Source organism: Schistocerca serialis, chromosome 9 (assembly GCF_023864345.2).
Source record: "Schistocerca serialis cubense isolate TAMUIC-IGC-003099 chromosome 9, iqSchSeri2.2, whole genome shotgun sequence".
Classification (NCBI taxonomy): Eukaryota; Metazoa; Arthropoda; class Insecta; order Orthoptera; family Acrididae; genus Schistocerca; species Schistocerca serialis.
Window position 1 is genome coordinate 264,324,942 of NC_064646.1, and position 15,276 is coordinate 264,340,217.

At 47.6% G+C, this 15,276-nt stretch overlaps 1 protein-coding gene across 1 annotated transcript in view; it reads right to left on the reverse strand.

The window, feature by feature from the left end:
* LOC126419531 (uncharacterized) overlaps nt 1–15,276 on the reverse strand; it is a 168,526-nt gene that overhangs the window by 45,807 nt on the left and 107,443 nt on the right. The window contains exon 3 of the mRNA XM_050086720.1: nt 8,834–9,222. Coding sequence (XP_049942677.1) covers nt 8,834–9,222 — 389 coding nt within the window. The remainder of the gene's footprint in view (nt 1–8,833; nt 9,223–15,276) is intronic.

Below are 15,276 nucleotides of genomic sequence, written 5' to 3' on the forward strand. Positions count from 1 at the left end.
CCCCATACGCCCAGAATTGCTACGGAGTGGCTCCAGGAACACTCTTCTGAATTTAAACATTTCCGCTGGCCACCAAACTCCCCAGACATGAACATTATTGAGCTTATCGGGGATGCCTTGCAACGTGCTGTTCAGAAGAGATCTCCGACCCCTCGCACTCTTATGGATTTATGGACAGCCATGCAGGATTCATGGTGTCAATTCCCTCCAGCACTGCTTCAGATATTAGTCGAGTCCATGCTGCGCCGTGCTTCGGCACTTCTGCGTGCTCAGGGGAGCCCTAAACGATATTAGGTAGGCGTACCAGTTTCTTTGACTCATCATTGTATACTTGGCATTTAAGTTCAGGGAGAAGGAATACGAAATTCTAAGACTGCCGATAATACAGTAGTTTTGTCAGAGATGACATTGAATTTAGTGGAGCAATTGAACGGAATGGATAGTGTGTTGAAAAAAAGTTTTACGATTAACATCAACAAAATTAAACAACAATAATGTTTTTTTGTCAGCAGTCTTCTGACTGGTTTGATGCGGAACGCCACGAATTCCTCTCTTGTGCTAACCTCTTCATCTCAGAGTAGCACTTGAAACCTACGTCCTCAATTATTTGCTGGATGTATTCCAATCTATGTCTTCCTCTACAGTTTTCCTCCTTTGCAACTCCCTCTAGTATCATGGAAGTCATTCCCTCATGTCTTAACTGATGTCCTAAAATCCTGTCCCTTCTCCTTATCAGCGTTTTCCACATATTCCTTTCCTCTCCCATTCTGCGCAGAACCTGCTCGTTCCATACCTTAAAGTCCACCTAATTTTCAACATTCGTCTGTAGCACCACATCTCAAATGCTTCTATTCTCTCCTGTTCCGATTTTCCGACAGTCCGTGTTTCATTACCATACAGTGCTGTATTCCAGACGTACATTCTCAGAAATTTCCTCCTCAAATTAAGAACGATTTTGATATTAGTAGAGCTTTCTTGGCCAGGAAAGCCCTTTTTGCCATTGCTTCTAACGTCCTCCTTGCTCCGTCCGACATTGCTTATTTTACTACCTGGGTAGCAGAATTCCTTAACTTCATCTACTTTGTGACCATCAATCCTGATGTTCACTTTCTCGCTGTTCTCATTTCTACTACTTCTTATTACCTTCGTCTTTCTTCGATTTACTCTCAATCCATATTCTGTACTCACTACACTGTTCATTCCGTTCAGCAGATCATTTAATTCTTCTTCACTTTCACGCAGGATAGCAATGTCATCAGCGAATTGTATCATAGATATCCTTTCACCTTGAATTTTAATTCCTCTCCTGAACCTTTCTTTTATTTCCATCATTGCTTCCTCGATGTACAGGTTGAACAGTAGGGGCGAAAGGCTACATCCTTGTCTTACGCGCTTTTTAATACGAGCACTTCGTTCTTCGTCGTCCGCTCTTATTCTTTCCTCTTGGCTGTTGCACGTATTGTATATGACCCGTCTCTCCCTATAGTTTACCCCTACTTTTCTCAGAATTTAGAACATCTTGCGCCATTTTACAATGTCGAACGCTTTTTCCAGGTCAACAAATCCTATGAACGTCTCTTGATATCTCTTTAATCTCACTTCCATTATTAACCGCAACGTCAGAATTGCCTCTGTCGTACCTTTACCTTTCCTAAAGCCAAACAGACCGTCATCTAGCGCATTCTCAATATACTTTTCCATTCTTCTGTATATTATTCTTGTAAGCAGCTTCGATGCATGAGCTGTTAAGCTGATTGTGCGATAATTCTCGCACTTGTCAGCTCTTGCCGTCTTCGGAATTGTGTGGATGATGCTTTTCCGAAAGTCAGATGGTATGTCGCCAGACTCATACATTCTACACACCAACGTGAATAGTCGTTTTGTTGCCATTTACCCCAACGATTTTAGAAATTCTGATGGAATGTTATCTATCCCTTCTGCTTTATTTGATCTTAAGTCTTCCAAAGCTCTTTTAAATTCTGTTTCTAATACTGGATCCCCTATTTCTTCTAAATCGTCTCCTGTTTCTTCTTCTATCACACCAGACAAATCTTCCCCCTCATACAGGCTTTCAATGATTCTTTCCACCTATCCGCTCTATCCTCTGCATTTAACAGTGGAATTCCCGTTGTACTCTTAATGTTATCACCCTTGCTTTTAATGTCACAGTAGGTTGTTTTGACATTTCTGCATGTTGAATCTGTCCTTCGGACAAGCATTTCTTTTTTGATGTCTTCACATTTTTCCTGCAGCCATTTCGTCTTAGCTTCCGTGCACTTCCTATTTATTTCATTCCTCAGTGACTTGTATTTCTCTATTCCTGAGTTTCCTGGAACATTTTTGTACTCCCTCCTTTCATCGATCAATTGAAGCATTTCTTCTGTTACCTGCGGTTTCTTCGCAGATACCTTCCTTGTACCTATGTTTTTCTTCCCAACTTCTATGACTGTCCTTCTTAGAAATGTCCATTCCTCTTCTACTGTACTGCCTAGTGAGCTTTTCCTTATTGCTGCATCTATAGCCTTAGAGAACTTCAACCGTATCTAGTCATTCCTCAGTACTTCCGTATCACACTGCTTTGCGTATTGATTCTTCCTGACTAATGTCTTAAACTTCAGCCTACTCTTCATCACTACTATATTGTGATCTGAGTCTATGTCTGCTTCTGGATATACCTTACAGTCCAGTATCTGATTTCGGAATCTCTGTCTGACCATGATGTAATCTTACTGAAATCTTCCCATATCACCCGGCCTTTTCCAAGTATACCTCCTCCTCTTGTGATTCATGAACAGAGTATTCGCTATTGCAGCGCGGGATTAGCCGAGCGGTCTGAGGCGCTGCAGTCATGGACTGTGCGGGCATGGGTATGTGTGTTTGTCCTTAGGATAATTTAGGTTAAGTAGTATGTAAGCTTAGGGACTGATGACATTAGCAGTTAAGTCCCATAAAATTTAAAAAAAAAGTATTCGCTATTACTAGCTGAAATTTATTGCAGAACTCAATTAGTCATTCTCGTCTCTCATTTCTTCTCCCAAGCCCATATTCTTCTGTAACCTTTCCTTCTACTCCTTCCCCTACAACTGCATTCCAGTCTCCCATGACTACTAGATTTTCATCCCCCTTTACATACTGTATTACCCTTTCAGTATCCTCATACACTTTCTCTGTCTCTACATCTTCACCTTGCGACGTCGGCATGTATACGAGAACTATCGTTGTCGGTGTTGGTTTGCTGTCGATTCTGGTAAGAACAACCTTGTCACTGAATTATTCACAGTAACAAACTCTCCGCCCTACCTTCCTATTCATAATGAATCCTACTTCCGGTATACCATTTTTGCTGCTGTTGATATTACCCTATACTCATCTGACCAGAAATCCTTGTCTTCTTTCCGCTTCACTTCACTGCCCCTACTGTATCTAGATTGGGCCTTTGCATTTCCCTTTTCAGATTTTCTAGCACCGTACCATGTTCAAGCTTCTGACATTCCACGCCCCGACTCGGAGAACATTATCCTTCTGTTGATAATTCAATCTTTTTCTTATGGTACCCTCCCTCTTGGCAGTCCCTCCCCGAAATCCGAACGGGGGACTATTCCGGAATCTTTTGTGAATGGAGAGATCATCATGACACTTCTTCAATTACAGGCTCTGAGCACTGTGGGACTTAACATCAGTATTCATCAGTCCCCTAGAACTTAGAACTACGTAAACCTAACTAACCTAAGGACATCACACACATCCATGCCCGATGCAGGATTCGAACCTGCGACCGTAGCGATCACGCGGTTCCAGACTGAAGCGCCTAGAACCGCACGGCCACTTTCTTCAATTACAGGCCACATGTTCTGTGGGTACACGTTACATGTCTGTAATGCAGAGGCATCCATTGCCTTCTGCATCCTAATGCCGTTGATCATTGGTTATTCTTCTGCCTTTAGGAGCAGTTTCCCATTCCTAGGACAAGATAGTGCCCCTAACCTCTGTCCGCTCCTCCGCTCTCTTTGACAAGACCGTTGGCAGAACGAGGGGTGACTTCTTACGCCGGAAATCTTCGGCCGCCAATGCTGATTATTAATCAAAATTTAAGCAGTAGCGGGATTCGAACCCAGGACCGAAGACGTTTTGATTATGAATCAGAGACGCTACCCCTCTTTTTTTGAAGAACCGGTGTGTTCAATACTTTTTTTTTTTTTGTGGAGAGCAGAGTGGTCATTTCTGAGCTGGTGGAGACAGAGTGGGCAGGGGTTGAAAACCCGAGGCCTGGCCATGATGACTCCCCCTTCCCATACCTGAATCACTGCGTTCAATTTTTCTTTTTTGTTACCGGGAGCAGGGTAAGGAAAGCAAAACATCTTTATTGTTACAAACATAAATACAACAGAAATGTCATTCATCCGGCGGAATCAACAGGAGACTTTTACACTCGAACAAGGCGAGAAAAAATCTGTATTAATAAGGTTTCGGAAAAAACAATAGCAATAATACTTAAGTAAGCTGAGGGATGTGAGGCAATAGACAAGAAGGGAAGAAGGTATGACAAGACTTGCAGGCAACTACCCGGCAGATGGAGCGTGGAGGCAGAGTGGGCAGGGGTCAACACGCGAAGCCTGGCCACTGTGTCCCCGGCACCACTACCGGGAAGATGCGCTCGAAAGCAGGGTAGAAGTCGAAGAGGAGAAAACAGTAGAGTTGGAGGAATAACCAACGTACTCTGATATAGTGCATAAAAGAAAGGAGGCGCGTGTCCATGCGCCTACTCCAGTGTGGGTTACGATAGAAAAAGTAGCGCGGAGAGTCTCAGATGTCAGCAGTGGAAGGGGGGGGGGGGGAGGACGCGGGAGTGTCGTCCGCGAGTGGCACCATCCAGATGAGCGGGGGTGACGTAAAGATCGCGTGTAGGTAATTAGCGAAGAAGGCGCGGTAGCGCGGCGCGGTCGGTGCTCGACTTCACTATGGGAGGTTTGTAGCTACTACCAGAAGTCAAGACGTGATTTGTCGCCATCATTATACATGTAGGTGATCGTCCACCTCTTGACCCATACAATCGTATAATTGTTGGTGGCGGGAAAATAAGTATCCTCAGGATGGATAAAAGTCCATGCGTCAATCGAATCCGTCGGAACGCGGAGGTAACAGGCAACGAAATGTCGGCCAAGTTTCCAGACGTCGCTGGTGGCAACACAAATCAGGTGGTGGACATCGTTATCCATGAGGTGGCAAAGTGAACAAAGCGGAGAGTCCGTTAGTCCGACGGCGTGAAGACGTTGATTTTTGGCGAATTTTCCACATGCGACATGGTACCATGTTGCCCGGACATTGGAGGGAAGGAAAAGCTGGTGGATATGACTCCAAACTGTGGACCACAGCGTCAATGGATGTCTGAGTTCGCTGTTGTTGCTGGATATGTAACGAAGCAGCGGGGTGTAAAAATCTTTAGGTCGAGAAGAACGCGTGTTCGGTAAGTGTGTGTGAGCATAACTGAAGTCGACGATGAAATCAGAAATGAGTGTCAGACGATGCTTTATGTGCCCGACTGGTACTGGTGCGGTTATGGTCGCGGTCATAAGAATTTCCAGCAAGCTGCGACGAAGGGAGGGGCCCCCGTTCCACTTCTTGTGCATGTTGGACATGGACAAGGAGGCCGCTCAGAATTGCACTTGGCAAGGTCGAGGCCTCCCGCCCGCGGGGGGAGGGTGAGCGTTTCGTAACGGACCTTAAAGAGCGTACAGGCCGTAAGAATGCATCCGAAAGCAGCCTGGAGGCTGCGTCCAATAGTGGCGATGGCAGCGGGAGTTTCTGTGCGATGTGGACCATTCTAGACGCCACATGTCGATTGAGGTATTGGATCCGTTGTAAAGAATCGAATCGGCGGAGAAGGTTTTGTAGCACCGCTGTGCGAATAATTTGGAATGTACGCCGAAAATTGATGCCAGCAGAACGGCGTACGGTGGAGGTAAAAATGATACCAAGGTATCGTAATTGCTGTACACACGGGAGAGGTGCTAAGTTGTCGTGTGAGAGGCCGCGTCCAATGGACATCGCCGTGAATTTTGCCACAGTCATTCTACTGCCCGCTGCAGTACCGTACGTTGGTATCAACTCAAGCACCGTTTGTGTTTCATTCCGTTGATCGGACCAAGATGAGGAGGTCGTCTGGATACGCACGACACCGAAAACTGTGCTATCGCAAAGTGAGACCAGAAAGGTGGCTCGTCAGGGTCCCGAAGAGTGGCTCCAGGCTTACGGCATAGAGTAGGGTCGAAAGTGGGCAACCTTGCCTTATGGAAAGCCGGAACGTCACTGGTCCCGCCACATGGCCTGAATCAGCGATTCAGCGTTGCCATACAGGAGCCGGATGACATCGATAAAGGCGGGTGGAAAACTCATTCGGCGCATTACTGAGAACAGAAATCGATGCCGCACCTTGTCGAATGCGCTGTCAAAATCAACGGTAACCAACGCAGCGCGGAGTCTGCACGCCGCTGCCAGTGCAATTAAATCACGACATTCTCCTGTGGCCGTTTGTATTAACTGAGCCACCCGGAGTTGTCTGTTCCGGAGATAGAATGCTAGGCAGGATCTTTCGGCATCGCGTAGCCTGGAGTCATGTAAAAGTTCTAGAGCCAGCGTTAAGCAGAGTCAGGGGACGGAAATGTGCTGTCGTCATTCCCGGTGTCGGTTTGTGGATGGGTAAAATAATTCCCGCGTCAAAAGACGGCGGTTCGGCGTTCCCCATCGTATCAGTTCATGAAACATTGTCGTCCATTGACATTAGCGCGAGGAAAGCGCGATAAAATTCTATCCGCAAACCATCGACACCAGGTGACTTATTCAGAGCACCTTTCTTCGTCGCGCATAACTGGCTCAATCACCTCGTCTGCTTAGTCGCTGGCGAGGGTGCGAGTTACGTGTGGTAACGCAAACTCTCCAGCGCGGTTGTTGGTAGTCTCCTCGTGGTACATTATGCGGTAGCGGTCTACAAAGGCATTGATGATTTCGGCCTGGGAAATGACTTGCTGGGCGCGACAGGTGTAGATCTCTGTGATGAGTCGTTGTCGTCGGTGTTTCCTGCCGGAGGTGATATGATGCAAGGTGGGGTATTCCTGTTACGCCGAATGTTGACGTCTGATCCGTACCATCGCCCCCTGCAGTCTACGGCGTGTCAACGTTACAATTTGTGCCTTAATCCTGTTTCGTTCCCTCTGCGAATCAGGGGTGGGCGGCTGGGCGTCCAGGCCGCGGAGAACGGCGTATAAATAGTCGGTAGTGTGCCGGCACCACTCAGCTACTTCCTTGCTGTACTGAATCAAGGTACGCGATTGGCAGGTTTAGCACATTCGAGCCACCAAGTCAAGGTTGTGCAGTACTTAGGTAAGCGTCGTTCACAGGTGGCCCATGTCTCGATAACACGTTGAGGACATTTAGGATCGTGAAGATGGGAGGTGTTTAGCTTCCACGGTGGACGACTGCGCCAGAGCACTTGTTGCGGGAGGAGAATGCTGAAGATGTAGGCACGGTGGTCCGAAAAGGCCAAAGGCCAAAGTTCTGCGTCTTGTACTGCAGGTGTGAGTTCCAGAGAGATGTAAATCCTAAAAATATTCAAATGTGTGTGAAATCTTATGGGACTTAACTGCTAAGGTCATCAGTCCCTAAGCTTACACACTACTTAACCTAAATTATCCTAAGGACAAACACACACACACCCATGCCCGAGGGAGGACTCGAACCTCTGCCGGGACCAGCCGCACAGTCCATGACTGCAGCGCCTCGCCGCTCGGCTAATCCCGCGCGGCCGTAAATCCTATCAAGGCGGCTTGCGGAGTGACTCGTCTGGTAAGTATGTCCAGGTGCGTCGCCGTGCCGAACTTCCCAAGTGTCGCGGAGGTACAGATCGCGGACGACAAGGTGCAGGTCTTGACAGGTGTTCCTGCCAAAAAGGGTACACCGCACAAAGATAAACTAGCAACATTAAAACAAACAGAAGTTAAAGGTGGCATTTGATCCTTAGCGTGCAGGACACAATTAAAATCACCCCCAAGCAAGTAATGGTTACAGCGTCCAAGAAACAAATGGGCGATAGAAGTGTGCCCTGTCGCGGATGGCCGGCCGCGGTGGCCGTGCGGTTCTGGCGCTGCAGTCCGGAACCGCGGGACTGCTACGGTCGCAGGTTCGAATCCTGCCTCGGGCATGGATGTGTGTGATGTCCTTAGGTTAGTTAGGTTTAAGTAGTTCTAAGTTCTAGGGGACTTATGACCTAAGATGTTGAGTCCCATAGTGCTCAGAGCCATTTGAACCATTTTTTTTTTTTTTTTTGTCGCGGATGGAGCCTGACGGAGCGTAAATGTTGAAAGTACGCGTCCCCATGACGGTGATGGCCATGCCTCTGACGGATGGAAGGTACGTGATATCAGCCACCGGCATGCCTTTTCGGGTGTAGATGGCTACGCCAAGTCCCAGGTGGTCACCAGGGGAAGGATAAGTGTTATATCCCGCGACGTCTGGAAATGTGGCCAAGTGTGCTTTCTGTAGTAGCGCGATGTCGACGTCCGACGCCCATATCATCTCCCACAGCAGTTGAATTTTGACGGGGGAGCTAATGGTGTTAATGTTGATCGTCGCTGCTCCGTAGGTTGTACCCCGCTGTGGTGGGGAACTCCATCAGCGGAGGATGAAGAGGGGGGCAACGGCGAATCATGCCGTACGCCAGCTAACGGCGTTATCGGCGGCCGAACTAGGCTTCTGTCTGGGGTAACTCCGTCCCCAGCGTGTGATTCGTCGACGTCGTCACTCTACGCCATTGAAGGCGCTGTCGCTGTGATGTTCTTACGTTCCACTTCGCTCGTAGGAGCGGAGGACGTCTCGGCGGCAGTCGCAACGGTGGAGTCCATTGGTTCAGACGCACCTGGGCGAGCCAGCAGAGTAGGCACCGGCACGGCCACGGCCGGCGTCATGTTGTCGTCATTCGTGTCGTCGTGCGGGTCCTCCTGGGCCTCGTCGGTCCGGACGGCCTCTGCAGCCTCAGGGGGAGGTGATCTGTCTCGCTCCGAGACCGTATGGAGCCTCTTCTTGCGTCTTTTAGGTGAACGTTGCTTGCGTGTTCGTCCCTCTGTGTCGGAAGACGGGAGGGAGCCACGGCGGTATGGAGGAAGGCCGTCGCGGGAACGATAAGTGAGGGAGCGCCCATACCATCGGCAGAGTGGGGATCGGAAGTCGTCGCTGTTGGTAGAGGCGCCGGAATAGCGTTAGGTTGTGAGCGCAACGTGTCGACTCCTGCGTCATCAGTAGCAGCAGTATGGGTCGCCGGTACATGGTCCGACGGGCGGCGGCCGGTGGTAGTAGAAGAGAGCGCCGATGGGTAGGTGATCGCTAAAACCGTCGTCGGAGGCGCCACTGTAGCAGCTGGCAATTGGGTGATTCGTCGCTGAAGACACTCAGACCTGAGATGTCCTTCTTTGCCGCACCAGGAACAGGGCTTGGGTTGGCCGTCGTATATGATGACCGTTCGGCACCCGCTGAATTGCAGGTAAGATGACACGTGGCGATGGAGAGCGATGGTGATCTGTCGTACACCGTTAAGAACGGGGTATGTTTGGAGTTGCGCCCAGCGTTAGGCAGTGTGGCCATGTACAGTGCCATAGGGGCGGAAAGCCGCGATAACGTCTTCCGCCGGGAGCTCGAACGGAAGTTCGAAAACTCGTGTGGTGCGTATTCCCAAGCCTACGTGGTCGACAGTGACCGCACCGACATTTCCTTCGGCGTGGCAAAAGCGTAGGCCGTGTTTGGTGTCACGAAGTATTCTTTCGCACACCGCGAAATTGACGTACGCCGCATTGCTTAATATGGACAAATGGATGGCCAAGATGCCGCAAGCTGGGATCTTAGTAACGTCGCGTAGGAAGCGTTCCACTTCCAAGGTCTTTGGTCGTGTGTAGTCGTTGCAGAAGCTGAATCGTAGTGTTGATTTTCTAAAGCGAAAGCCAGACTAACCCTAGACCACAGAATGTAGTATAATTAAATCAGACGATGCATAGAAATTGAGTTTAAGAAACGAGACTTGTAGATGAGTTTTATTATTTGAGCAGAAAAGTAATTGATGATGGCGAAGCAGCAATGTGGTATCGATAGCTACGATGCCACGGCGTAGGTGCAGAGTTCGTAGGTTGGCACTACGACACCGATCCAGACGACAGCGCCCTCTAGCCGAGGCTGTGCAGCTCTACTACCTCCGCTCCAGATTCAGCCCATTTGATTCCGAGGAGACGGCCTAGCAACATTGTTTCTACTTCATATGGGGCTGGCCATTACAGACCGTATTACCTCAGTTACTTTAATGATAGTTTGTCCAACTACTAGTAGCTGTTAGATGATGGATGAACGGCGTCGCACCTACTTGCTCATCTGTACGCAAAATTAAGTAAAAGAGTTATAACCTAATTGCAGTACCAAGCATTTCTTCTTCTCCTGCTCCTACTCACTTCCTACATTCGGCCTACCCTTCAGTATACAGGAGCAGACCCATGCGCCGTCTACCAGTCGGAATACAGAAAGCAATGATACAAAATGCCTTAATTAAGGATGGGTCCTGCTTTTTTACAAGTATGAAATTATTGTTTTTCTTAAATGCCTTAACGTATTTCACCTGAGTTGTGGCATCCTCAGTGTGTTTTCTTCTTTTATTTTTTCTGAAATACATAAATTACGTTTAGGTTAGAAAGTATGACACATCTGAATTTGTAGTTTAAATTGCATATGTACTTTATTATTCCACGTCTTGTGGCTGCCAATCGAAATCAGCCACAGGTCTAAATTAGGAAATTTTGGAAATTTGTGGTAAGGGATTATGGGACCAAACTGCTGAGGTTATCGGTCCCTAAGCTTACACACTACTTAACCTAACTTACGATAAGGACAACACACACAGACACACGCCCGAGGGAGGACTCGAACCTCCGATGAATTTTTGTATATGATCTACCCTTTGAAATACATATTCCTATACGTGTGCTACGACTTTTTTTCGGAGTATACATTTCTTGTGTAAATACGTATAAAAATTCCAACTTGATGAGCCTGTAAGTACTATTAGAGTGTTATAGCCTTCGATGATTTCTTCAGCTTCAGTCCAGAACCACGCTGCTGCTGCGGTCTCAGGTTCGAATTCTGCCTCGGGTCATGGATGTGTGTGATGTCCTTAGGTTAAGTTAGGTTTAAGTAGTTCTAAGTCCAGGGGACTGACGACCTCAGATGTTAATTCCCATAGTGCTTAGATCCATTTGAACCATTTTTTTTATTTTTTTCAGCATTAGTTGAAGAAACAGCGGTCACAGAAACACATCTTAGATCACGACCTGACATCCGTAAAATGAAAATGTTTGAATATGCATAACCGGTTTGGTGAGTTTGTCTGACTTTGAAACTATTGTCAGCAGACTTACAGCCTGCGGTGATGCCTCCACAAGGAGACGAGACATGGCTAAAACCGCCGCCTGATGCTAATATAGAAAAAAAAATCGCCACTGTTGCGCTACCCTTCCTGCGACGCTCTGGGCGACGATAAACGCGCACGCGGTGCGTGCGAAGAGGCGAGACGTGGAGGCTTCCGACCAAACAGTTTCCTCTAATTCGGCGCCTACACGCGAGCTCCAACAGGTACCCGACAGCGCCGAGAAACCGTACAGCTGTGAAATCCGATTTCGCGCACGATGTAAAATTCCCCGCCGCCTTTTGTCATTAGCAGCTTTGTTTCGGGACAGCCCAGGGGATTTTCCTGTTCCGCAGCGGTTAAAATACGGTCCGCGCAGGAGAAAGACACCCGCAGAAGAGGAGAGACCGGAGCTCGTGCTGGTCGTGACGTGGTATAAAAGCCCCCGGCCAGGCGTGCCAACCTCGCAACGCTGCACGTGCCCGGCTTCACAAGGGATTCCGCGGAGCTCACTCCCCCGGGGGTAATTGCGAATTCATGAAGCAAATTTACCTCTCTCTCTCTCTTTCTTTCTTTCTTTTTTTTTTTAACGGCTGCACGCACTGTTTGCACGCAACCAGTGAACACGCCCTGCTTGTTTCCTGTGTTGCCGGTTAAGTAAACGCAATCTTGACTCGCTAAACAAGACAGCATTACCTTGTATCCATTTCACCTACCTTATTTGTTTGTTTGCTCCTTCACCTGTGATTATCGGAAGTTCGATGCCCAGGGTTCCTTCCGCGGACCACTGCCGCTGAGCCGCCGTAGAGTTTGGACGTCTTATTCTTTGACATTTAGCAAGAAAGGATGTAGCCCACTAGGCTTCTTTCTCTCACAAAAGCCGATTCAGAATGTCAAAGATTCTACCGATGCTGTTTTTATGAAGTGCGAAAATGAACTTTCGGATAATGTGTTGCTTCAAAGACAAAAAAATGTTCAAAAAGTGTTTGAAATCTTATGGGACTTAACTGCTAAGGTATCAGTCCCTAAGCTTACACACTACTTAACCTAAATTATCTTAAGGACAAACACACACACTCATGCCCGAGGGAGGACTCGAACCTCCGCCGGGACCAGCCGCAACTTCAAAGACGTTTTAATCGATTTCATAACAGTATTTGACGCTTTGTCGAAGGAAACTCGTATATCACTTTGAAGTTTGTTAATGGGAAGGGCCTTCGTATTATTTAATTGTACCACAATTCATTTCATGGAGTTACTTTACATCTATTGAGCTAGGACAGGTAAACGCAGATATGTTGTCTGTCATTGTTACTACAGCCAGCCGCGAATCCAAGGACGCGGGGCGCTTGTGGGTAGGCGGCGGGAGGGGGGGAAAGGGGGCAATGTGGCTCATCATGACGGTCATAATCCCTCCCCTTCAAATAAAAAAAAAAGGCATTTCAGTAAAGGCGTTGATCACAAACTCCGTCCGAACAGACCTCAGAAGGCCCGGTGGTACTGACCGCCGCCGTCTCATCCTCAGCATATAGGAGACTGATGCAGATATGGAGGGGCTTGTGGTCAGCACACCGCTCTCCCGCCCGTTGTGAGGTATCGTGACCGGAATCACAAGTAGTAAAGGATACATAAATCATTCACTCCGTCTTCAGGCCACCAGTGGCCTACCGGGACCATCCGACCGCCGTGTCATCCTCGGAGGAGGATGCGGATAGGAGGGGCATGGGGTCAGCGCACCTCTCTCCCAGCCGTAAGATGGTATTCTTGACAGAAGCCGCTACTATTCGGTCGAGTAGCTCCTCAACTGGCATCACGAGGCTGATTGCACCCCGAAAAATGGCGACAGCGCATGGCAGCCTGGATGGACACCCATCCAAGTGCCGACCACGACCGACAGCGCTTAACTTCGGTGATCTCAAGGGAACCGGTGTATCCACTGCAGCAAGGCCGTTGCCTACATAAATCATTCGCAAAAAATTTTTATTGAATATCCAGGTTTTGGTTACTGTGTGACCATTTTCGGTGCAGTAAACGTAAGTTAAAGCATTAAAATCACTTTTATATGCACGTATTCCTAACTGGACTAATCATGACAACTCAGCCTTTGTCATGAATATTCCACTTGCGACTATGCGCAAATAATATTGGTTTTAATGTTTTAACTTTTCTGCACTGAAGATGGCCACACAGTGACCGAAACTGGATATGCATTATTTGCGACTGAGTGCTGTATCCTTTACTATGGCTGAATACTGTGCATCGCTGCCTTCGATCCAGAAGGACCCGGGTTCGATTCCCAGTACCTCCTTGTGTTTTTATAAGGCAGGGAGATCTGGAATGTCGTCCACATAGCCTCGTGAGCCCAAATGAGGAAATACTTGGATAAACAAAGCAGCGATAACATCAAGATTCATCTACTGGCAATAACGGTAGGAGGGTCTAACGACAAGCCGATCGCATGTCCCACGGTCATAGATCACTCCTCGAACAGCCTTGTAGTCAACAGCTGGCCAGTCGGAACAGGCGTTAAGGGGCAATCTGTGAGTGGTTTTTACGTTTATTTTTAAGTACAAGAATTTCCATATTTCTCGACTGACTTTGAAAGAACAAAGTAGCGTGAATGCCAGGGGTCTCGAAACGGGCGAGGAATTCTAGAAATTGCAAGCTGTTCATGACAGAAGATTCTTTGCAGTTGTTCGCTTTGACGGCCAGCTCAAGTGGATGACCTTGCTGCTCGACCCGTAACAATGCAGACAAGTCTTCAACAACAAATCTCACACGGTTAGTGACTTCTCAGGCATTACCGGCGAGGTTGTGAACTTTGCGATCCGTGACGTCATCGTGGTGTTTTCAACCGCAATCCGTGGTCTTTCCCGTTGTTTTACTACTAACATCATACCTTCATATTTTATCCAGGCTTGTGAGTGACTATGCAAATAGTACATAGGCAAGTCTTAATATTTGTTTATTTATTTTTACCTTTTTTTCTTTCTACAACGTTACTGCAGCAAATGATCAAACTTATTGTCCGCCCCCGGTAGATGAGTGGATGCCGGCACGGTAGCTCAGCGTGTTCGGTCAGAGAGCGGTTGGCCTCTGTAATAAAAAAACAGAGTGGAAGGATCAACCACCGAACTTGAACAGGATGTCTTGCGACGTCCGCAACGACCAAACACAACGATCAATAACGAACAAAATGAAAAACCAAAAAAAAAAAGTGGTCAGTGCGACTGATTGTCAATCCTAAGGGCCCGGGTTCGATTTCTGGCTGGGTCGGAGATTTTCCCCGCTCAGGGACTGGGTGTTGCGTTGTCCTAATCATCATTATTTCATCCGCATCGACGTACAAGTCGCCGGAGTGGCGTCAAATCGAAAGACTTGCACCAGGCGAACGGTCTGCCCGACGGGAGGCCCTCGTCACGCGACATTATTATTATCAAACTTATTGTCCTATTTTATAATTTTATTTTCTCACTTAATTGTTTTAAAAAACCAGAGATTTTAAATGTATTAAATCTCCCGAGTTGTTACATATTCTATTAGTGTCCTTTAACGCTTTGTCAAGATGCATGAATCTTCCCCCCCCCCCCCCCCCCCCCCCCCCTTGAAGAGGCAAGCCAATGTAATATTTTATTTCAATTTCAAATGTGGCGTTTACTGCTTCATCCTTCAGTTTATTTATCAAAAAGTATACGTTTGGATCTTTTCGATACATTGGGGAGTTTAGTTTCGTACGTCAACCCTCGACAGCGTTCATGATCCCATGCCGCTGCTTGAAAAATTCCACATTTCGTTTGGTATACTACGATTTCAGATCTGTTGTCTGACCGTATATAGGGTGTTTATTT